The sequence below is a fragment of the Stegastes partitus genome, unplaced genomic scaffold (genome assembly GCF_000690725.1).
Source record: "Stegastes partitus isolate 25-593 unplaced genomic scaffold, Stegastes_partitus-1.0.2 Scaffold1166, whole genome shotgun sequence".
Lineage (NCBI taxonomy): Eukaryota > Metazoa > Chordata > Actinopteri > Pomacentridae > Stegastes > Stegastes partitus.
In genome coordinates this window covers 194,458-218,860 of record NW_007578897.1, presented here as the reverse complement: position 1 = coordinate 218,860, position 24,403 = coordinate 194,458, and the positions used below count along the sequence as shown (strand labels likewise).

General features: G+C 39.5%; 1 protein-coding gene across 1 annotated transcript; it reads left to right on the top strand.

The window, feature by feature from the left end:
- The first annotated feature begins 2,385 nt into the window (after positions 1–2,385).
- slc39a7 (solute carrier family 39 member 7) lies at positions 2,386–11,002 on the top strand. The gene is made up of 8 exons (XM_008296925.1): positions 2,386–2,526; positions 3,490–3,968; positions 5,951–6,119; positions 6,527–6,613; positions 6,808–6,942; positions 7,191–7,301; positions 8,840–9,036; positions 9,819–11,002. Exons 2-8 carry the CDS (start codon positions 3,498–3,500, stop codon positions 10,071–10,073), a joined length of 1,425 nt encoding a protein of 474 aa, XP_008295147.1. The 5' UTR covers positions 2,386–2,526; positions 3,490–3,497; the 3' UTR covers positions 10,074–11,002.
- The last annotated feature ends 13,401 nt before the right edge of the window (positions 11,003–24,403 follow it).

Sequence of the window (24,403 nt, the reverse complement as noted above, 5' to 3'; positions counted from 1 at the left end):
TTCAGTCAGATAGTTAGAAATAGATACTAAAAGTGGGGCGTGTCGTTGTTATACAGTCTGTGGTCCTTCAGTAGCCACAAAGAGCCTCCTCTTAAGGAATGTGACGACACCGATCAGATGTAATCATGTATATGTCTTCTGAACATTTACTTCCTCCTCAGTCTATAAAAGGAATTAAAAAAAAACAAAAAACATTTCAAACATATATTGTTGAATCATTTATTATAGTTATGTTTGTTATATTTCCCTAAAAAAAATCAAATATACATTGTTCAGTTATTTATTATTGTCACATTTATTATATTTCCCTAATAATAATAATAATAATAATAATAATAGGAAAGTGTCTCTAATTAGACGGACTGTCTCTCAAGCTAGTCTCCAACGATAGATCGGTCTAAATATGTCAGCTTGCATCAGCAACGCACTAAACCTTCCACACAAAAGCACAACGACAAACAAATATGAAACAAACAAAAGTTGAAAGTCACAAATACCTTGTGCGCCTCTCGGACGGTGCAGAGCAGTTATTTTTGGACTGTTTGGTTTTCCTATGTAGCAATGTTGGCGTTTTCTCTCTAAAGCCGTACTGCACCTGGTCCATCAGGTGTGAACCATGATCCAGGACGCTTGGTGGTCACGTGACAAACGGAAGCCAGTTACCGGAAAAACTGAGCGGGCAATTTGTATATGTAAATACAGAGAGACAAATCTGAGATTATTCGTAATTAGTAGTCAATAAATTAATTGATTTACAATATTTATTTTGTTGGGGTTTTTTTTATTTTTATTTTTTTAGAATAATTAATTAATTTTGCCAGTGTCAGAGGATTAGTATAAACTGCTAGTGTTACCTGTCTTGTTGACATATTTTAGGTTAATGCTAATATGGTTAAGGAACAAACTGCTATTTATTGCTTGTATGGCAGTCAAGAGCAATCACATCCTAATGTTTAGTGATATATCTAGAGGGAGAGGAAGGGAAGAAATGTTCTATAATTCAGATTAGATCACTTTTTGCATGAAGTAGGAAGAAATTTCTCTTGCATGTGCATAAATCTGCTCTTTAAAATGGGGTGTTAAAATACATCACATCCAGACAGGACAGAACAGATAGAGTATAATTTATATATGTTTATATACATACAAGCATATATTTTATGTATCTTTTGTCTTGTTGCTATGCACTTAGTTACAAACATGAAGCCCAAATACACCTCTAATGAACAATATGTCAAGTTTGTTTGTGTCATTTCATCTATGTTGTCCTTGTAGACAGTCTCCACTATGATTTTCTTTGCTGCATAATGACGCTTCAGTCACTCTGAGAAACCAGTATGAATGTTTCCTGTTCCACTGACACTGAGCTGAGAATAAAAAAAACTGTTGGCTGAAGAGCCAACTAACAGTGGTTTAAGATTACAACAACAATAAAAAAATATGTGCAGTAATCACATTCAAACGCTGGGCAGGTTAATGTTTATTTTATTAAAAACTCAGGAACAGAAAAGTGCACACAAACTAATTTATGCCGACAGTCACAAAACAGAAAGGTTAAAAAAAAAAAAAAAAAAACAGAAACAGGAATAAATTAAAGAAGATCTGATGATAGAGTGTTTCGCTGGAATGGATGACTTGATTCCAGCTTGAATGATTGAAAAAAAAAAAAAAAAAAAAACAGGAATAAATAATGAGCAGACACAGCAAAGGGAAGCAAGCTGGAAGAACGAAGAACCAACATTAGTTTAACTGACTAACACTTGAAAGTGTTGCATGTGTTCTACTCTCTCATACTGACTGGAATAGAGCTCCATTGTTACGTGGCTTCAACAGAAAATGCAGACTGACCAAAATAACTGTTCCTCAAAGGGATAAAGCAGTCCTCTCTTGTTATACTTTTCGTGATCTGGTTTCTGTGTCTAAAATGGTTTCTGTTATTGGTATTTATACTGCTATTCATTTAGTGTAAATCTATAGTTGAATGAAAACATGTTTCCCAGCTGACAGTTTAAACCAGTCTGGTAATGTGTTTGCTGTGCCATCCAACGTTTTAGTTAAAACACAAACGGATCTGCATCCTGGAGCGGCTGCACTGATGTTGGTCTCCGCCCGTGGTTTAAAGCGTCTCGTTCATCTCGCGATATTTCTGTCGAGACCTTGATACTCCGCTTGTTTCTCTTTTGCATCACTTCCAGTAAAATTTAAAATTATTTCTGTGTTTTCACATTTTCTTTCTTTCTTTCTTTCTTTTTTTTAAAAAAAAGTTCTATTATACGTTTAAATGAGATTAAAATCCTTTAAAGAGAATAAATCTTATTTTTACATCTTAGTAGGGAAGACGAACGAGCAGAGGAAGAAGCAGCGCATTTCGGATTGGAACGCAGCCTCGCGAGATTTCCCTGAGTTGAGTTGAGTGAATGCCACGTCTTACCAGCAGCATTAACGCAGACTGAATATCAGCAGTTTTCCACGCAGAACAGAGAGTCACACCGTGGCCCAGCAGGCAGCGATATCTAACGCTATACGGTAAGCACCAACTGTTGGTTTTTCTGTCGTTTTCTGCCTTTATTAGTGATGCGTCTGCTGCAGCAACATGCTAGCAAGTTGGTTATTAGCTAGCTGGCCAGCTAGCAGGCTTCCTGAACAACTTGTGGAAACCGGCGCTGATCGGTGGTCACTGACTGATGACCAGCTTTCTTTTGTTTACTCTGAGGGTAAACGTGACGCTTTTCAAGTGAGATTCAACGAGATTACCTTCTTTACTTTCGCATCTGATGTGGGAAGCCGCCAACAAATAAACACAATCCACGACAGAGCTAGCTAAAGTAACTCAAAGGGCTGAGCTAACAGGGAATGTATGGTTACAGATTTTACATCAGCACTGCACGCAGTCAGCACAAAATAGTGTTTTGTGCAACTGCTGTACTAAATACTGTGGTGCACGATAATATTATATCTGAGGAAAGAAGCCAGTGAAAGCCTAGTACAGCATAATCTTAGAGGACTACCATAACCTGCTGTTATAAAGTCATTTAATTGGAAAAAGCCTCAGTTTGAGTGGTCAAGTGTCATTTCAGTGTGAACACTTACAGTATTAACATCATCCAAGCCTGCTGATGTGACAAAGTATAGCTTTACAGATAGAACCACTATAGATTCACTGTAGTCTGATCGCCTCAGCTGCATTTGGTAGAGACCTGGATTTGACTGATTGTGGTGTAGTATGAATGGAAATGCATCCTTGTCCGTATGGACTGACCACCTGCTCAGCTTTTCAACATTAATCCATCACAATGAAGCACCCAAACAGCTCATTAGTCAAAGTCAACGAGCTTGAAATAAGCTTAAAGCTCCTGTCACATAGTAAAGCACCATAAAAAAATCTGTTGTCGTTGTAAACTTTCTTTTCCCTTCTTTAACCGTGACTACAGTTTCTTACAGGTGAGTTTTTTATTTATTCTGTCATCTTCTGTTTACTCTTCATCATAGGGGATAATATGGGCTGTGTACGTCTGCTGGTACTGACACTGGCCACATCTGCAGTGCTGCTTTTAGCCTCTCATTCAGCCTCCGCTCACAGCCATTCCCACGGTGACCATGGTCACGCCCACTCCCATGACCACCATCACCATGGCCACCATCACCACGGCCACCATGACCACGGCCACTCCCACGGTGGCGATGATCATCACGAGCACTCTCATGGCCCTGAGGTGAGGATGTTCCACGGGGCGAGCAAGTGGAGCGCTGAGGCCAACCTGCCGACGCATGAAGAGGAGCACCACGGGCACGCTCACGATCACGGGCACGCTCATGCTCACGATCACGGGCATGCACACTCTCATGATCACGGTCATGGGCACGCTCATCATGAGGATGTTGTTCGAGTCCACAAGGAGGACAGCGGACATGGACACGCACATGGAGGGGAGAGAATGAAGAGGGACATGGTGGAGCTCTGGACTCAGGTGTGTTGGTGGGAACAACAGGGTTTAGTTTGAAATGTGGTCTAAAATATCTACATGAGACACAGGAAGGAGAAGCACAGTGTTTTATCTTGCTGTAGCAGCTGTCAGTTGTGCTGCTGAGGGTGAATTTCAGTTTTTTCTCGTTCTAGCCGCACAGTTTCAGTTAGAGTCTGTCAGTCTGCCCGGGTAAATATTAGTTTGAGACTGCTTTGAATGGGCCAGTTTAACTAGAGAATGTTTGTCATTTTAGAATTATAGAGTTTATGTACAAATCAACTTGTTAGGGGAGAAGTTTTGACATTTTGAAAAAGAGGATATTTGTTTCCTTGTTATGATATAGGAGAAGTTCAGCACCACTCATCCGTTGCTCTAGAAAGTCAGTGCACCAAACCAAGAGATAGTCTGACACTCATTAAATCACAACTTGCCGTTTTTATGTTTGCTGTTTTTTAATGGATCAAATAAATGAGAAGCAGTGTGTTAATTAGTCAGAAGTGCTGGTTGTTTACCCCAGTTTGTGGTTTTAAGGGCAAGTTAAACTACCGTCTCCTGGCTTCAACTTTGTTTAATGGGCAGATATTTGTCTTTTTAAGGACAGTCATTTAGTGAAATTGGCGCTTAAAAGCAATATTTTGTAGTGTTCTGTTACAGAATTCTGACTTTGATTGTGTTGTTTCGTCCACATGGAGACTTTACAGTGTAATACACTTGGAGAAAATAGAACCTTACTGCACTGTTGATTGAAAGTGGTGAAACCAACAGTATTCTGGAGAATAAATCAGAATGGGTGTTTTCTTACAAGAAAGATGTTCAGTTGGGAACCAAAAAGAGAACCTCCAATTTGACTCTGATTGTTGCAGTGGAAAAAACAGGCTGTAAGTTTCACAATCCTACAAACTGTCATCAGCAATTTTTGTGTCTCATGACATGACAGTTTTCTTGCAAAGAGTTTCTCTTGTTCTGTTGAATTACTTATTTTGAGGAACTTAAATGCTGTATCTGTTCCTAAACCCAGTGCAGACTCGGTTGGAGTCACAGTCTGCAACCAGATGCTTCTTTTCTGTATTGTATTTAACAACATGTGGGCACTCTGTTTTTGCCAGAAGCAGTTTATATTTGTTTACCAGTCGTCCACAAAGCAGATTGTCCTCCAAATACTCCACTTGTGTGTAACTTCATGACTGTGTATTGGTTTTTAAAGTTGCCTAAAAGCTTCTGTGTGCACAGCAGTATTCTGCCTGCACAGATCCACTGTAGACACAGCAATGGAACTACAGACTGCATATAGAAGTAGAACGTAGTTTTAGAGTCTGACAAGTGAAGCCCACTAGGAGGCATCTTAAACCTGCATTCTTTCTAACAGCCAGCAGAGGGCTCCTATGGTTGCAAAAAGAATTTTGGTTTCATAGAATTCTATGAGAATATTGTCTTAATTTTCACTGAAACTGTTAACTCAGTAAGCATTTTGCTGTTGGGTTGATGATCTCCAGCCTTCTTTCATTAAGTTCTTTTTTAAAAGTCCAAGATGGCAACGGCCAGGACAGTAGTACACAAACCAGTGGGTGACTTCATGGTTGCTACATCCATCCTTTATTTACATTCTTAGGTGGGAATACATTAAATGTAAAGTCCGTCATAGGCTCACTACGTTAGCTTCACTCGTAAAGCATCATGGAGTGATCGTTCCTTAAAGCCACACTTTTATCGTTTATCTTCGAACACAAGCCTTTTCAGAGCAGGCTGTCTGTGTAATTATTGTATCGTTGAGTCATTGTACTGATCAATACCAGTATCAGCTCCAAGCAGATTTCAACTTACAAGTCTCAGCACTTCCCTAAATTAGCCTCCACACAGATACTTGTGGCGTTACCTTGTTTTTCTCCTCTAATTCCTGTTCTGCCTGTTCGATAGTTTAACAGTTTTAGTGGCATTTTCTCCCTGCAGAAACACAAATGTGAACTTCCCTCCATCTTTGTCCGCAGGCTATCGGAGCCACGCTGCTGATCAGTGCAGCTCCTTTCCTCATCCTGTTTCTGATCCCAGTTCAGTCCAATAGCGACCAACACCAGAACCTGCTCAAGGTGCTGCTGAGCTTCGCCTCTGGTGGGCTGCTGGGAGATGCCTTCCTCCACCTCATACCACACGCTCTGGGTAGGTAGTTGAGACGTAGGCGTCAGTTTCTACATGAAGTTTCATCCCTTTTATTCGACGCAAAAAGTATTATTAAAGTGCGTTTGTAATGTAAATTACATCAGATCACACAAAGACTCTGACCGAGAGAAATAGCCCTGAGTTGATTAGAGTGCTGTAGGTTCACTCATTTCATTCCAGTGATTTTTGATGTGGTCTCTTGTAAATAATCTACTCCACATATAGCAGTTGTTTTTTTTTTGTTGTTGTTGTTGTTGTCTGGAGAATCATCATCAGTGTTTGTTAGCTCTGTTAGCGCGCATTAATAAATTTGACACTCTAATCATTCCCAACTTTTTAAACTGTACTCTCTGTAATTTGTCTCTTTGATATTTAATGTTTCCTCGTTTCATATTTATTCTGCACAGAGCCCCACTCCCATCATGGAGATGGAGATGGAGATCATGGACATTCACATGCAAAAGAAGAGTCACATGACCACGGTCACTCCCATGGTATGCAGCTTTTCTTTGTTTATATGTGGTTAGTTGGTACTCTGGTTTTTTGACAGTTTAGGAGCAAAGAAATTTACAAAAAAAAAGTACAACATATGTATTTTTATATGATAACTAGTGTACAACTGGGCTGTATACTGAGCTCAGCATGAATCATGCTTCTAACAAGTGTTCTCTGTATTGTACCGGCACAGGAGCAGCCCACGGTCACATGATGTCGGTGGGTCTGTGGGTTCTCGGTGGGATCATCGCCTTCCTGGTTGTAGAAAAGTTTGTGCGTCTGCTGAAGGGAGGACACGGCCACGGACATTCCCACGGTCACTCGCATGGTGCAGTCCTCACAGAAGACTTTTACTGTCATATTTAAAACACAGATCTGCAGAAAATGTTGTTTGTTTAAATGAGTGACCCACATTTTAGTTAATACCAGCAGCGTTGTAGATTGAAGTTAATTTGTAGGTTTTCTCAAATCAAAAATCTGTGATGTGAATCTGTGTGTTCAGTGGCTTTTACTGCTTGTGGTCTCAGGACGTGACCTGGTGACTAATTTACACTGTATTCTGTGTAACACTTTCAGCTGCCCCAAAGGAAAAGGACAGCGATGGGGAGGAAGAAAAGGAAAAAAAGAAGAAAGAGAAGGAAAGCAAGGATGAGAAAGTGCCAAAGAAAGAGGAGAAAAAGAGCTCAGGTACAGGTTTACATCGACCTCTAATTGTTAACATTGATTAAGTCTGTCAGTCATGCACTACACAAAGGCTTCTTCTAAATAAATACAAAGTCCCAGCTCTGAATTCAACACAAAATATCTGATGTAGAAATATGCAGTTAAAATCCTAAAAGTACCACATATTTGAAGATTGTGCAGTCTTGGTTGTGGCTTTGGTTTTATAAATCTCTTTGTGTTAAGATTCTGAAAACTGACACAAAATGTTTATACTTTTGAACTTATTTTGATAAATGTGGTAAGAGTTTAGTAGAAAAGAGATGACTTTAAACAAAACCTGAAGCCTGTTTGATCTTTGACAGTCTGCCTAAATTCAAAGTGTAAGTTGACCTAAAACTAATCCAACATCTGAATGGGAAAAAAATTGTTTCCAATTTCTGCATATGGTACTTTTCTAATAACGACCCACAATGTAATGCAAAATGAATCTTTGGAGGTGTGAATGCGATGTTACGTTCATGCAAATTTCACTTTCTACTTGTTACTGTTTCCAAAATCCCCTTTGCTGTGGGAGACAACAGCCCCTGAGTAACCATCTATATTTTGGCAAAGATTTTGAAGGCAGCCCTGCATGTTTCTTTTTCGGCCATTTGTTGACAAAGTGTAAGTATCTCAGGATCTTGTTCAGAAGCGACGGGACAATAGACGGCGAGACAGATCGGTTTGGCGTCAGCAGTGATGTGGGTGTTCAGAGGAAGCTCAGCCAGCTGGCAACGCTCTGGCTTTACCCATCGGTCTTCATTCCAACCTTCACCTATCTGATTTGGATGGCCTCATGACTGGATGGATGAATAAATGGAAGGTCGCCTCGCAGCATGCAGGTGTTCTACCAGAACCATGCCTTGGTTTCTATCTTGCAGGGGCACCACCACTGTGTCCTGGCGTCACCCAAGTTGATTGTGATTGGTTTAGAGAAATACAACGGAGTACTTCCTTCCCCCATAGCAGAATTATAATGAGGTGCAGTCAGACCATTTTAAAGAACTGTGGAGCCACTGATGTGACACTGCACCTGTCGGGGTTGCTGCAGTTGAATCTTACCTGTCTGTTATTAGCAACAGTTTGCATCTCGTGTGTTTGCTATGTGTGGAACAGCTGACAAGAGACTGACTCTGGTTTAGATCCAGTCATGTTTTTGAAACCTGAAAGTTGGCTTTTGTAAAGGAATAGTCAATGATTTATTTATTTAAACATTTCATGTTCCTGTTGGAGCAGAAAATTGTTGTGCTGCTGCCTGTGGGCTGAAACTTGTTCTTTTGGTTTCAAGTCAAGTCAAGTTTGTGCTGCTGGCTTCATGGAAATGTTTGTAATGGTGACGTGGTTACCTCAGAAACAGGTGAACCTTCACCACAGAAATGCAGAACTGTTTCTCACTCGCTGACCTGCTCAGAAGAAGAATCCCAGATGAAAAACTGTCCAAAATAAAACAAAAAAACTGCATCTTTAAACCTTAATATAAAGTCTAAACTCCAATTTTTGGTCTGTTTTCTCCACTAATGCAGATATCAAGGTGTCCGGTTACCTGAACCTGGCAGCTGACTTCACCCATAATTTCACCGATGGCCTGGCAATCGGAGCTTCGTTCCTGGTCGGTCCAGCAGTGGGCACCGTCACCACCGTCACCATCCTGCTGCATGAGGTCCCACATGAGATTGGAGACTTCGCCATCCTTGTCCAGTCTGGCTGCACCAAGAAGAAGGTAGCCGACCACTCGCACTGTTGTTTATGAGAATCAAATGTGCAAATACAGGATCCATTAAAATCACAAGGAGAAGCTTTGAAAAAGTGATCTGAATGAAGGTTGTTGGCCCAGAACAAAGAATTTTTTGCCCTTTTTATAAAAAATTTTAAATTTAGACTTTGTTGTTTACTGATCAAACAGCACATCACAGATGAGCAGTTCAAGGACTGTTGGAAAGATGAAAATCCAACGATGCTTTCTGTTGGTGTCATTTTGCTGATTTTGTAAATATAAAATGCTTTTCTAACCCCTGTGACAGGTTTTAGGGATCAGTTCTGGTGTTCTCCAGGAAACGTTCTTTTCAAAATAGCGACTTGCGTTCGGTTTAGTCATTGGATGCTGAGTTGTACAATAGAAACTCTGATTAAATATCTACATTTTGCTGACTGAAATAGCCTCACGGTTCCTCCTTTACTATAAAACACTGTGGGGAAAGCTGCTGTGGTCTGGTTGGCAGCTGTGCTCTAGAATGTTCCATATCCTTGATTTCGTTAGAGCCCAAAAGCACAGTTCACTGTTTCCAGTCTGTTACAGATTTTATGACACTGTAAAATTACACAATTGTGCTAAAAGATATAAAGCAGTGAACAGGCTGAAATGTGGGTTTTCTTGTGTTTTTTTTTCACCAGAAGGTTTGCTTTGCCTCTTTACTTTGTCGCAGCCATTTAAATTGTGATCCGATCAATGCGTGTGTGTGTTCAGATATCAGCAGTGTAGTAATCTTCTCCCTCTGCCTTCAGGCCATGTGTCTACAACTGCTGACAGCCCTCGGAGCTCTGGCCGGGACGGCTTGTTCCCTGTTGGCTGAAGGCGTCGGCGCCGCTGCGACCGCCTGGATTTTGCCCTTCACGGCTGGCGGGTTCGTTTACATCGCCACGGTGACGGTGCTCCCGGAGCTGCTGGCGGGTCGCTCCAGCTTCGGCCAGTCTCTGATGGAGATCCTGGCGCTGCTGTTCGGGGTCGGCATGATGGTTCTGATCGCAGAGTACGAGTGAGACGCTGCGGAGCGGACAGAAACGTTGTACAGCGTGAGACAGGGAGGGAGAGAACAGCGAGACCGAGAGGGAAAAGGTCAAAATGTTTAAAAAGGCGGTTTTAGGTAGAGTTCAGGTGGAGTATTTTTGACAGGGTTGTGTTGTCCTGTTTTTTTTTTTTTAAAATTGAGCTGTGTTTTGGGACAAACACTACCACCTGATGGAGAACAGAGGATTTTTGTTGTCTAGTATTTTTTTTTTTTTAGCAGTTCAAGGGCACATCCCTGATTTGTGTTACTATTTGTTTTTGAGAGGAAAATCAGCAAAAGAGACTGAGAGCTGGAATGAAACAAATGGATTGAAAGGTCCTTGAGGAGGAAGAGGAGGAGGAGGAGGAGGTGGAAGAGGAGGCCGCCGCCGTCAGAGCAGGAGGTGGAATTCTTCTGTACACTACTTTAAAAATTCACTCGCCACTTTCGCGACACGGACCATCCAGCTGTAGTTTGCCTGCAGCTTAAACTGACAACTAGTTCCCTCCAAAAGTGGCTTAAATTATATCAGTTTTCCAGCCAAAACATCAGAGTTTCTCTCATTCGACTGGCTGGTTTTCAGATCTACATTTCAGAGTTGGGTCAGTGAATGCGAACGTCCGATTCGCTTGCTTTCTCCGAAGCGACCTGCTCAGTTCCGTGTTTAATGTCCGTTTCCTTCGAAGATGCTGAATGTCGATATTTTAACATTCCACACAGTAAAGGTAAATGTTGTGGCTTCTGCACATGTTTGTAAAATGGCCTCATGTTTCCTGTCAAATCAATAAAATCTGCATTGTTGTTGTTTATAAAAGCAAGAACGGCCAATTTTTTTTCCCCCCACTGATGTATGAGAGAACGATGACGACACTTGAAGCTGTGCTGAACATCCCCAATAAAGGTTCATTATTTTCAAAGTGATGATTTTTTTAATCAGCATTTTCTTTTTGTACTTAAAGACATGCTCTTGATTATGTGTTTTGAGAATACACCGTGGTCATGTGCAAGTGGCCGAAAGCTGTTTCAGTTTGACGTGAGCCTGAAGGTGAAACATGACTTTACCTGCTGTTACCAGAGCTGACCACAGGAGGGAGCAGATGGTTCGATGTTCGTTTTAGTCACCTGGTAAAGATTGATGACAAATTTCACAGACAGTGCACAGGAATGAAAACATGCTACCTGATTCCCCCTGTTGACCTTACATGGCTGTAATCTGAGGGCTGCACTGTGAAGCATGTTTGGCATATTCAGGCTTTCTTTGTGTAGGTTGGCTCAACACCAAAGCCCCAGTATCATGACTCAGGCTTTCTGCTTCAGACTCAGAAGGAACGCTGGTAGACGACTGTTCAATGTGCGTGTATTTTACCGATCAATGCAGCTGCTTATTTCTAACCGACAGCTGTACGTTAAAGAAGGTCACCGGTTCGCATCCCAGTGAGGACACCCGGGATCTTTCTTTGTGGAGTCTCCATGTTCTCCCCGTGCAGCGTGGGTTCTCTCTGGGTTCTCCACCTTCCTCCCACACAGTCCAAAAACATGTTGAGGTTAATTGGTGATTCTAAATTGTCCGTAGGTGTGAATGTGAGTGTGCTTGGTTGTCTGTCTCTAAGTGTAGCCCTGTGATAGACTGGTGACCTGTCCAGAGTGTCCCCTGCCTTCACCCTGAGTCAGCTGGGATAGACTCCAGCCCCCCATGACCCTAGTGAGGATAAAGTGGTGGATGGATATTTAAACATGATCTTGTACTGAAGTGCATTTCATCTGACACTTTCCCATAATGCAGGATATCACTTTAATTTGTGGCCAAATCAAAGTGAATTAATGTTATTGTTTGAATATTCTCTGTAATAAATACCAGCAGAATAATCATTTTTTAAAATCTGTTCTATTAGCTGCAGCACCAGGAGTGTAAACAGGTCATAAAAAAACCCTAATGTCAAACGTAAAAAAACAAACATATTTATGTGATTTGTGCATCACCAACTAAACTCTGAACAGAACCCGCTCTGGACCAGGTTAGCACCACGACATCAGTTACCATGGAGATCTAGCAGGTCAAATCAGAGCCACCTTCATCACGCTGAAAACTCTGACTTTAGGCTCAACCTGCTAGCCCACTAATCTCACTATCTGGTACAGTCCTGCTACCGTCGGCTTCTCTGTGTTACATTTAAAAAAAAAAAATAGAATATAAAATATATTTTCAGAGGTATCAAGGGGATTACATGCCTGTAGGTGTGTTGGTTTGTGGACCCTGACTGTGGAGCAGGAAACACTGGTTGGGTGTTTTTCCTGGTGAGCTCATGAAAAAATAAATACATTTAATCTCAAATGGTGAATTCTTCTTTTTTATTATGTATTTTACGGTCCAAAATGCAAAACTGTCCAGTATTATGGCAGAAAACAAGCTGATTTTTGTGAAAAGACAGAGAATTTCCTATTTTAATGTTTACTTTGTGAGCTCAATCAATCCGACTCCCATTCAGATGTAGTTGGTGGGATGTTCTTCATGACAAAAAATAACTGAAGCTGAGTTGTTAGCTGAAAGTAAATGACTGAAATAGTTACTACATATAACGAATAAATGGTTAAAGTAGGTGCTAACTATCATGACTAACAGGCAATTATAATAATGCTACCAGGAAGTAAAGGACAAATGATGAAATAATTGAGAAACAGCTGAAATATTTATAAATCTATCATATCTGTCGTATCTAAATGATGTCTGAGCTACAGTTCTGGATAAATGGTTGGTGTGGTCATACGAACTGCAGGAGTCTGATTCACATACATGAATGAGATGAAATGAAACACTGAGTAATAAAAATACAAATGAGGTTGTTTTTTTCCTCCGGATGTAACGCTGCTGTTGTTGTCTATGAACCAGCACCGGGATAAAATCTAACACACACAAAATGACCGATGAGACATATATTTGGGTGTAGCTGTTGAGAAATTAAAATTACTGTGTAGGTGAATTTTCTTTTGTGATATTCAGCTGAAGTGGATTAACACTGGGGAGTGGCATGTTGGTATCGTTTGAGAGTTGTTGTTTTGTTTTTTTGTTTGTTTGAGGAAGTTGTCTGATGCTCAGTCGTGTTTTCAATCTGCTCCTGGTCACTGTGGAAACACGACTTCCACAGAAATACTCACGACTTCTCAGGAAGTATTTTACCTACGCAATAGAAAATTTTATTCATTCTAGTCATGCAGGAAACTTTATTTCTTTTAAAGTTCGTGAGAAGCCACCAACTGTGAGCAGAACCGGAAGCTTGCATTCTGTTTACTTGATGTTTTTGTTTTAAAGACTTTAAAAATGATTTGTGGAAAATATTTGTATTTAGCAATTCTGTAAAGTGAAGTAATTCATTTAAGCTAATCTAAAACCCTAAAAATCACATGTCACTGTTTCATTACAGTTATGTGAGGCTACATTTGCTCCATTTACTGCAATGGTACATATTTAACCTTTAATATTTTAGCAGGAGCACACCGAGAGTTCTTAATCACAATCGACCTCCAGTCACCAAAAACAAATTAAATGCTTCTTACTTCATACAGTTTTTACATTGTAAGGCCTGTTTATATTTACAGTCCCTAACAAATGTATTAGACCACCACCCAGTGTAAGGTTTAGGCCACAGCTGTCCTAAATTCTTTAACCGAAATGATATTTTTAATGCTAAAATATAATTATTGTTGTTATCCATGAATTTTAAAAATTTACAATATTATGAAAAAAGAAACAAAGAAGTAAAGCACATTATTATTTCTTGATTAACATGTCAAATTATAGTTATTTACTTGCATTCCTGAACAGAAAAAATAGTTTTAGCGGAGCAGAGAAGAAGTCCAGTGAGCTCAGAGGCTCAGGTTTGGGTATAAAAATATGCATTCAGTTTGAAATTCCTCATTTCTGTTCAAAATGGTGAAAAGTCAGGAGCTGAGGGCAAATTATAGCTCTTCATGTTGCTGGATGGTCTATATACAGTTGAAACCTGAAGTTTACATACACTGTATGAAGAGACACGTAACCCCTTTTTTTTTTTCATCACTGTCGGACATTTCGGTTTATAGGTCAGTTAGGATTATCAAAATTATTTCTATTTGCTAAATACCAGAATGCCACTAAGGCTACTATATCTTCCAACTATTTGGGAAAGCCCAGATGATGATGTCATGGCTTTAAAGCTCTTGATAGCTTAATTGAAAAACATTTGGGTTAATTGGAGGCACACCACACCTCAGACACACTGCTTCCTTTTGTTCTGGGGTTCGTACATACATTTTGCACCAAAACACTTCCAATCTCTTGGACGCAGAACTCGTCTCCTTTCTGAGCGCTATGATGACTGGACATTTCCTTGGTGTTTGTTCTTGCGTATAATTGTTTGAACAGATGAACGTGGAAACTTCAGGCATCTGGAAAGTGTACCCAAGGATGGACCAGACTGGTGGAGGTCCACAGTTCTCTTCCTGATATCTTTCTTTAGATTTTCCCATGTTGTCACTAAAGGAAGTGGAAACACTTATGATGCACAGTTGGATGAAAAGTAAAGAACATCATAGTCGTGTTGTAAATAAATCCAAATAGTCCAAGAACAATGCAGCCCTTTATTTATCATTGATGTAACATGATCCCTGCTGGTTACTGAAGGATGGGCGACACTCACACTTTAATCAGTCATCACAGCTCGTCTCTACCCTGGTGTTTGTGGTTGAGGCAGTTAATGAAGAAACCACAAGGTGAATATTTTGGTATGTGTGTGCAGGCTGTTGTTACCCAGCAGCTTCCTGATTATCACTTGAAGTTCAAGATACAATAAATTTTAACTCACTTAAACAAAACGACCAACATTTGTCTTTGAGATTCTCCAACAAACCCCCTTATCAAAGCCTGAAGAGCCATTTAAAGAACATAGACGTGTTGAATACATTATAAAGTTGTTCAACCTGCAGAATAAAAAAAAAAGAAAAAGAGAGAAAGCAGGCAGCAGTGCAAGATGTTAATAAAGATTTACGTTGTGAGAAATTAGCTTTAAGTGATGAGTGAAACGAGACCGCTGGGAACAGTCAAAACAAAACAAAATACCACAACGAGCAAGCATCTAAAAATACTTTTTAGATGAAACACGTTTAAACTCTCCGAAGGCTTTGAATCATCTAATCTGACAGGCAGTTTGCAGTTCGTTCCTTTTAAAAAGTACATAAAACCAGTTTCGCCGAGGTGTCTGCATGAGAGTTAAACGATTCACTTTTATGTTCCCGTAAAACATCGCTGTCACCGACACATGTGCATTTCTCTGAATACTGTCTGAAAAGGTTGATAGTGGAGAGAAAGTGACCACATCTGAGCTATAAGCCCTTTTGGATTGACACTTACACCAGTGGATGAGACTAATCGCTGTGATTTCACATATTGTAGCAGCGTTTTCTGTCAATATACAACTTCATGTCCTCACCAACAGGTTTAGATAAAACTGTGCAGGATTATGTCGCTTGTCATCAGGATGCACAAGTTGTTTTTGCAGGAATGCAGGAGGACATTTTCAGGTTGTTGACAGCAGTAGCTTCAGATTACAGTCTTGCATAACAGCGTAATAAACTATAACTGTGCAGCCATGAACCACACTAATTAACACAAGCCGAATGTTGGGTCCTTTGTTACGCTGTGGGAATGTTTTGCAGAAGAACATTATGTAATCTGTTACCAACAGCAAAAACCCCCTAACCATCCTCTGAATACTGCCAGCAAAATGTTCCACCTTATGTCTCGTTGCAGGAACATTTTTTGAATGTTGGTTTGAGAATGTTCTTTATTTTTTTTTAAATATAAAATACTCTGACAACATCCTCCAAACATCCCCTGAATTACAGCGTGCTGTTTCTAACCTCATAGGAACTTTATTTGAAATGAAAAACATCATTTAAACACTACTCGAACTACTTCTTTAAAATATTATTAGAACTTTGGGATAATGTTAGTCACTGTTGTGGGAACGTTCTCGACACACTGGCACAACTCTTTAAAGCGTCACTGGTTTTTCTAGTCGGTTTTTCTTCGATTGAACTCCTTTTGTTTCCCTGCCAGCCGAGATTTTTTTCAGAGGAGGACGAAGACAACGTTACTGCTGAATCACAGCAGCTTTAATTGAAACTGAACACTTATTCATGCTGAGCTGGAATCAGGCAGAAAGAGTATTATGATCACTTTGTCACCAAATACACAAAATAAATCTTAAATTGCACGTAACAATTAAAACTAAGCTATACATGCAAAACAGGACCATAGTAATATTAATAATCTTTATTTATTGGGCACTTTTTAAAATCTAGGTTACAACGTGCTTTACGTGGCAGTAAAATCAAACAGATCGGTCATAAAATCATCAGAATTTAAAAGACAAATGAAAGCACAACACTGTGTTCAACGCAAACACAGTGTGAAGAGGTAGGAATATTATGAAATAATATAAAAGACAGAACGTAAATAAAGACTCAAACAAAATCAGGAAAGGCTCTCTGATAAAAGTATGTGTTAAGAAAAGATTTGGTCGACCTATTTTTCTCGGGTCGATCTCTCCAGATCCCCAAGGCCTTTTGTTTTCAGCCCTTGGACCAGATAAAATATCTCGGCCAGAGGATCGGTATGAGGAAGTAAAAAGTCAGAATTACAACAAAGAGCGAGGCCCAAAAGGGCTTTAGAAGAAGGGCTGTTTTGAAAACTATCCTAAAACGTAATGTAATGAGTCAAAAACAGGTGTGATGTGATCCCGTTTCTTGTTTTTTTCTTTATAGCAGCTGAGTTCTGAACTAGCTGGAGTTGATTTACAGTTTTTTTTTGCTCATGAAGGTAAAATGTTACAATAATCCAAGTGAAAAGAAAAAAAAAATGGTATAAAATGAACCCTAAATGTTAAAATATCCAGCATTAAAAAAATATATATTTCTGAGATGGTTAAAACTTGATTGCATAAATTCAGATTATTGTCAGACCAGTAATCGAGATCTTTTTTGTTACCATGATGAGAAAGAGAATTAGCTGATCCAAAAACACATATTTTGGTTGAGAAAGTTATTTGAGATCCAGTTAGTGATGCACTCAGCACACCTAATCGAACAGGCAGGTAGGTTTGTGCATCATCGGCTTAAAAATTAAAAGAAACACCATGTTTTTGAATGATGTGTTGAAGTCTAAGTATACAAAATTAAAATAAAGTAGGTCTCAAAACAGACCCCTGTGGAACACCGTACTTAATAGATGAAAACAACCACATGTGTATACATCGGACACATAGAACCTCCAGAAGGCTGCACTAAGAAGAACGTTTGGCATATTCAGGCTTTCTGTGTGTGAGTCAACAAAAACTAAAGCCCCAGTCAGAGATAGCAGGTATCATGACGGTGGTTATCAACTCTCTTTCTTAACTGCATGAAACAAAGTGAAGGTGTCCCGCCTCCTTCAGTCTACAGGTTGTTTGAACGTAGAGCTACGAGGAATATAAAAATGTATTAAAGCACTGCTACTGTCAAATGATGCAGGACAGGAATGCTGATAGAAAACTGTTAAACGTGTGTCAACATCCTTATTTTACCGATCAATGCAGCTGCTTATTTCTAACTGACAGCTGCAAGTTCAAAGTGTTAAACTTTAAACTTTATATATTTCAACTTGATCTTGTACTAAGGTGCATTTAATTTGACACGGTCCCATAATGCAGGATATTACTTTAATTTTTGGCCAAATCAAAGTGAAATTAATGTAATTGATCGAATATTCGCTTTAATGAAATACCAGTAGAATAATCAGTTTTCTAATCTGTGTTCTATCAGCTGCAGTACCAGCTGTGCAAACAGACCAAATGTAAAAAACATACTTATGTGGTTTCTGCATCATCAACGAAACTCTGAACAGAACCCGCTCTGCACCTGGTTAGCACCACGACATTAGTTACCATGGAGATCTAGCAGGTCAAATCAGAGCGCTGAAAACTCTGACTTTAGGCTCAACCTGCTATCCCACTAATCTCACTATCTGGTACAGTCCTGCTACCGTCGGCTTCTCTGTGTTACATAAAAAAATAGAATATAATGTTAAAATGTATTTTCCGAGGCATCAAGGGGCTTAAATGCCTGTAGGCTGGTTGATTTGTGGACTCTGACGCTGGAGTGGAAAATGCTGGTTGGGTGATTTGCTGGTGAGCTCATGAATATATATATATGTATATATAAAAATGTAATTTCTGCATGACAAGCTGCAATGTGACGCATACAGTGTGTGATACTGTAACTGTGCGTCTTCATTCAGTGATATTAGTAACACACAGATCAACAGGTTTACAGATGTTGCACTTTTCCCGCAGCTGAAAATGTGTATTGCTCATAGAGAATCATCAGGAAACGAGTTGTTTAAAGAGAGAGGTTTCTTCCGGCTGATTTAAATTGGAAACTCTCTATCTAGCAGGTTAAAAGAGACACACCTTTGTGACAATAAAACCTCTGATTTTCAGCTCAACATACCTACTGATTTACTAATCTTGCCTCACAGTGCAGCCCTGTGTCTTACAGATTGGATGAGAGTCATACTAAAGCTGTCGCAGGTATCCAAACACAGAGCCTCGGTCTATCAAGTAGGACACTGTGATCTTCTGTGTCAAAGGCTGCACTGAGGTCCAGCGGCACAAACCCTCATCAGTGCCCATTCAGAGATCATTAGTGATCTTCTCTGTGGTCTGTCAGTTTGTCCTGCAGTTTGATTCAGAGTGAAACCTGTTCATGCAAATAGGTAAAATGCAGTATTTTGAATTTGACTCTGAATTATTTTTATTTGGAATTTGAACTATTAATGTTGACTCAGATGAACCGGCTATAGCGAGCCTCAGCGATGATGTGCCGGTGTGGACGTTTAATTGAGACTCACTTGTGTAGCTGATGTGAGGGCGCTGAGCTTCTCCTGGTCATCCATAAATTAGGTCGTTGATTTGATGGCGGTCAGATCAGACCTAAGTCAGCAACAGTTCTTTATTGAAACGTCAAATGGAGTGTCTGCGGTTTGATAATTGTTGATTAGCCACGACTGTACTTTGGTTCAGAGTGAAATATTTCAGTGTTGAAGCCATTTCATTAGATTGAATTTCCCTTCTGGGATAAATAAAGTATTTTTCATTTCATTTCATTTATTTCATTTCATTTCATTCATTTCAAGTGCTAAGTTTTAATCAGAGTTATGTTATTTGAAATATGAAATATTCATGTTGCCTGAGGTGAACTGGCCATAAGGAGCCTCTATGAAGATATGCTGAAAATGGATGTTTACCTGATACTCACCTGTGCTTCTGCAGCTCTGGTGATCTATAAATGAAGGCGATCAGGTCAGATGTAAGTGAGCAGCAGTTTTTCATTGTTATTTATTAAAAAGTCAACTGCAGTGTGATTTAATAAAACCTCTGGTGGTGGTGATGAGTGAAACAGTGGCATATTTCAGTCACTATTAGGTAGATTGCCACAGCGTTTTCTATAAGTCTTCAAAGTCCCCAGAAGATGAACTGTACTGACTTTGCATTGATAAACCTCTGACTTCTCCTCCCCTGTCTGCAACATAAGACTCACATTAGAGGAATAAAAAAGTTTGCCTTGAAATTTGCTTCATGCTGTCTTGTAAATAACCTGCGAAAGCGTTCAAGCCCTGACTTCCTTTATCATCAAGATAAAATCAGACACGGTTCTACAACAGACACTTTTACGGTCAGCATGCTGATGTTTTCTTTATTCTTTATCTCATCGGGAGGCCTCACTGAGACGGATGTCCTTCATGAAACACAAACAGAAATAACACAACTGGGACACACCTCAGGGAAGCTCTTACAAAAGCTATGAGATGAAACTACTCTAAAATCTACAAAGGTTACTAAGGATGTAGTTTGAAAGGAAATTTGCAGCTCATGAGCACAGTACCTGAAACCAGTTACGCAAACTGTGGTTACACAAGGATGCAAATGATCAAGGAGATGTGAGACAGTTTGGAGACTGAGCTTTAGAAATGAATAAGTACTTCTTCATATTTCACATTTTCTGCTTAGGTGAGTCCATTCAGTGTTTTGGCACCAAGAACAATGAATCCAAGCTGTGCCATGAGTGATAAAGTGTGAAGTGCAAACAGAAGCAGCAGCAATGATAACTTCTGCATATTCAAGTACAAACGTTAAAGTAAACTACATCGTCTTTTTGAGGCTTGAAAAGGAGAAACAAAGTCTAATTTTGGCTAAAGCAACACTTGACTTTTGGATTTTTGTCTGTGTATTTGTTTGACTCAGTGATGTGATATGGCTACCAGTTCAAGTTTTTGCACCTTTTGCATCCTGACTCGTGCAGGTTAGGTCAGTAAAAACAGCTGTGTAATGGTAGAGACTTCTGCTTTTTTGGGGTTTTTTAAATTTTTTTTTATTAATGACTGTTAATACTACACACATTTTTATACAATACAGGTAAAACAATGCAAGTTCCAATATTAACTCACATGACAGGCCCCAAACAAGGGCAATAAAAGACCAGGAAATGATTTTGAACATAATCGTTTCTGCCCACTTAGAAACTTTTGTTTAATCTCCTTCAAGCAAAACATGTAGCGCAAACACCTGATAACGTGAAGCTGCCGTGACGTGTTTTGTTCAGGCTGTGTTTTGGGCTCTGTGCCTTTCAAAACACGTCCGCACAATCAAAATGCATTTTCAACAAGTTGTGGTTATTGGGTGGATCCTCTGTGATTTTAAACCCAATAAGGAACAAGGAAACATTTGCTGGGTGTCATTTAATGAGTTGGTTGGTTTGGTGTGGTTTACCTTTTGGCTTATTTCCTCCAGTTACATAGTCTTTAAATTCACCGTCACACAGTGCCATGTTTCCACCGTGACATTTGTCAGTTCAGTTTTCTGCAACACTTCAATCAGACTCTGAAATGTGAAGAAACAGTTGCCTGATTTTCTCAAACTGTATCTTTCAGGCTTAAAGGAACTTTCTGAACAGTCCGTAATCGCACAAGTTCAAAATAGTTTCCAGCTGAACTTGAATCTTGTGGTCTGAACGTTCTCGAGGTTTCTTAGATTTCTCTTCACAGGCAGGAGACTTAAATACAGACGCTTTGATGGCTGAGTATTTGAATCCTCATTAGTTGTTATTTTGGCAACAACTTCTCTCTTCTCTTTCTGGGGTATTTTATTGTATCTTCATTTATTACACGTAAAACACAACATGAAAAATCTTCTCTACCTATGAACACCTTTCACCTGAAAATACAGTCAACTCATTTGTATGTGCAAATATGTTTAATAGAAATAATGACACACTAATTAATTTGTTGTCAACATAGCACCTGCACTTGTGCCAAGAGTGTTTACAAAGTGTTCTCTGCCAACACAAGATGTTTGTAATAACTGCCAAAAACGTAGTTCAAGTCTTCTTCTCATATTATCTGACTGTGTAGCCGAAGTATATTTAATGTTTTAAGGTGACCTTTAGGAACCCTGATGTCCACACAGGCTGTGTTGAGTATTTTTGTTTTTTGGGATTGTTTTTTTTGACTAAAGCACAACAATACATCAGTCAAGCAGAGTCAGTTTTATTTATATATTTATTTATGTTCCAAGAAATATGTTTGATGGAGAAAAGGTGAGACCTTTAACCCCACAAACACCAAAGCTAACATCAAGCATGGTGGTGGCAGTATCATGCTCTGGGGCTGTTGTGGTGCCTGCCAGTGGAAACTGGTGTCTTACACAAATGAAAATGTAATAATAAAGGAGGACGATTACCTCCACATTCTTCAGGAAAACCTAAAATCATCAACCAGAAGTTTGGGTCTTGGATACAGTTGGGTGTTTGAACAAGACAATGACCCCAAACACACGTCAAAAACAATAAAGTAAAGGTTAAATATGGACAGAATTTAGACACCCCCAAAAATGGTAAAATATTTAATATCTTCTTTATATAATATCTGTCTGTGGTAACCAAAGTATCTTTAATGTTTTAAGGTGGCCTTTAGGAACCCTGATGCCCACATAGGTTGTGTTGACTTTCAGGCTAATATTAAGAACTACAGACTTGCAAGGACATCACAACCCATGTCTGTAGCTTTGGTTCAGATGAGGACAAACTCCCTAAAAATGCCTCAGCAGAACAAAAAATGGAAGAAACCTAAAGAAGAACAACAGAAGAGGGATTTCTCTTTGCATACAGATCTGCACTAGATAAACTAGTTAAATAGATAAACTGGACCCCCTCACCACCAGTGAGTATAAATCCAGCAACATCCACAATGCAGAACATGAACTATGGTCTTTTGAGTTACAGGGCTGGATAATATATTTTGCCTTTCGGATTTATTCGACAGGACAGTAGCGAGAGGAAGACAAGAAAGTGGGGAGAAGAATGCAGCAAATAGCCATGGGCTGGATTTGAACCTATGGTCAATCCATCAGGGACTAAAGCTCCTGTTTATGGGTCGCCCGCTCAACCTGTCGAGCTACCAGGGGACCCTGATGATATAATTATTACACAAAGCATGTTACAACACATAAAACATTAAACATGTTGATAAAGAAAATTTCATTTATTCTTTCATATAGATTCACAAGGAGGATCAAAAGACAAAGGCGAGGAAGGTATACTGTGCAATGTCATATTTTAAAGAGTACCCAGAGTCCTAACAGTTAGGATTCATTTAGTTAGAACTGAATGTTCCCTCCTGGAAATTCCTCTTTAGTTTCTTTGTGCAGGATGTTTCTTTTGCCTCACTGACTCCTCCAAACCAACACTGTCATGCTCCTGACAGCATTTACTGTAAAGCACCTTATGTGCCTTTCTGAGAAATGCAATGCAGTAAAAATAACTTAGGTGCACCCTTTGCTATTTTTTCAGTTTCTGTTGAACTGTTTGCACTTCACACTGGTTTTCCCCCTTACACCCTTATACCCTTACATTCCTCCAGAATGGAAGTTTGTTGTTGACGATACTGGACCTGCATGGCTTCAAGTGACTACATTAGTTTGAAAAATGGCAATTCATATCTACAAAAATAGGTCTAATTCATTTAAGTCCGTGTTTTAGATATAAGCCAAAGTTACTGTTAATTTGTGGAACAAGACTCGAGAACAAGAACATCTGAAGGCAGCCTTACATAACTTGTCCCTTCATGACTGCATCCTTGACAGGGAGTAATTTGCTGTTGTAGGAATGAGGATATTTCAGCTGCAGAAAATGAAGCCCCAAAGGGTTTGCTGTGCTACCTTTGGTGACAGTGATTGACGATGTGACATGTTTCATGACTTACTGCCACAAGGAAGTCCAGAAACAAAAACCCCATCGCACATAGGAATGTATGCCTGCATTTCCTCTTGGAATTTCTCCTGCATTAAAAAAGTCAGTGCTTCTTCATTCTTCCTTTGGCCCGTCATTATCACCTCTATCTTTCGTGTTGAGCGCAAATTCTTCGCAAATGTTAATGATGGAAAACTACAATGTTTGGACTGATCTACGCCCAGTTTTATTTATGTAAGATTTAGAGGAAACAAATCAGCAAGTAAAACTTCAAGCATGGCTGAAACAGATAAAGGCTCACGTGACATGTCATGCTCTACTTAAACGGAGACAGAGCTGAAGTTATTGTATGTTCTTATGGCTGGAAAATCATTTATACCCCGTGTAATTGTCATAAATCTTTTTTTTAAATGCAACATCTTTACCATTCTAAATGGTCCTAATTATTTCTACTGTGTGTGTTGCACAGCATTTTAATAAATGATAAAAATGAGTGAAGCTTTAGTTCTCTAGTCAGTTACATGTCAATTGTAGGTCATGACTAAAATCAAGAGCTTAATGAGTTTATTATTAAGGTCCATTACTGAGAGAAAGCTGCCCATTGTTGCAGCTCACAAGACAGGAAAAGTCTATTTAGGTGTTTTCAAGTGCCAAAATATACAAAGAGTTATGCACTGAAGATCTCAAAGGGTAAGGTAAGAAGACAACAGTGAACCCTGAGCTGGCAAGAATGGTTGAGACCGAGAATAACCCAAAGATCAGTCCCAAGATCATCTGAATCTGAGAGTTTCTGGTAGCAACATGTAAATCAAACACTAAAAAAGACTGGTCTTCACGGACAAAAACCAAACAGAATTCCAGGTCCCAAAGCAGACACACAAAAGCTCAACTGGACAAAGTTTTTGGTCTTTGGTTATGTGGTCAGATGAGACGAAAATGGAGTTGTTTGGACACCGAGACTAAAGAAAGGAGAAGCTTCAACCTCCAAAACACCATCTTCCCCATTAA

What these genes read in the sequence shown, in the direction of transcription:
- slc39a7 (XM_008296925.1), top strand. Translation starts at nt 3,498, where the DNA reads ATGGGCTGTGTACGTCTGCTGGTACTGACACTGGCCACATCTGCAGTG. An exon ending in TGACCACGGTCACTCCCATG is followed by an intron (nt 6,614 to 6,807) that starts GTATGCAGCTTT and finishes GTACCGGCACAG; the next exon opens with GAGCAGCCCACGGTCACATG. An exon ending in CTGGCTGCACCAAGAAGAAG is followed by an intron (nt 9,037 to 9,818) that starts GTAGCCGACCAC and finishes CTCTGCCTTCAG; the next exon opens with GCCATGTGTCTACAACTGCT.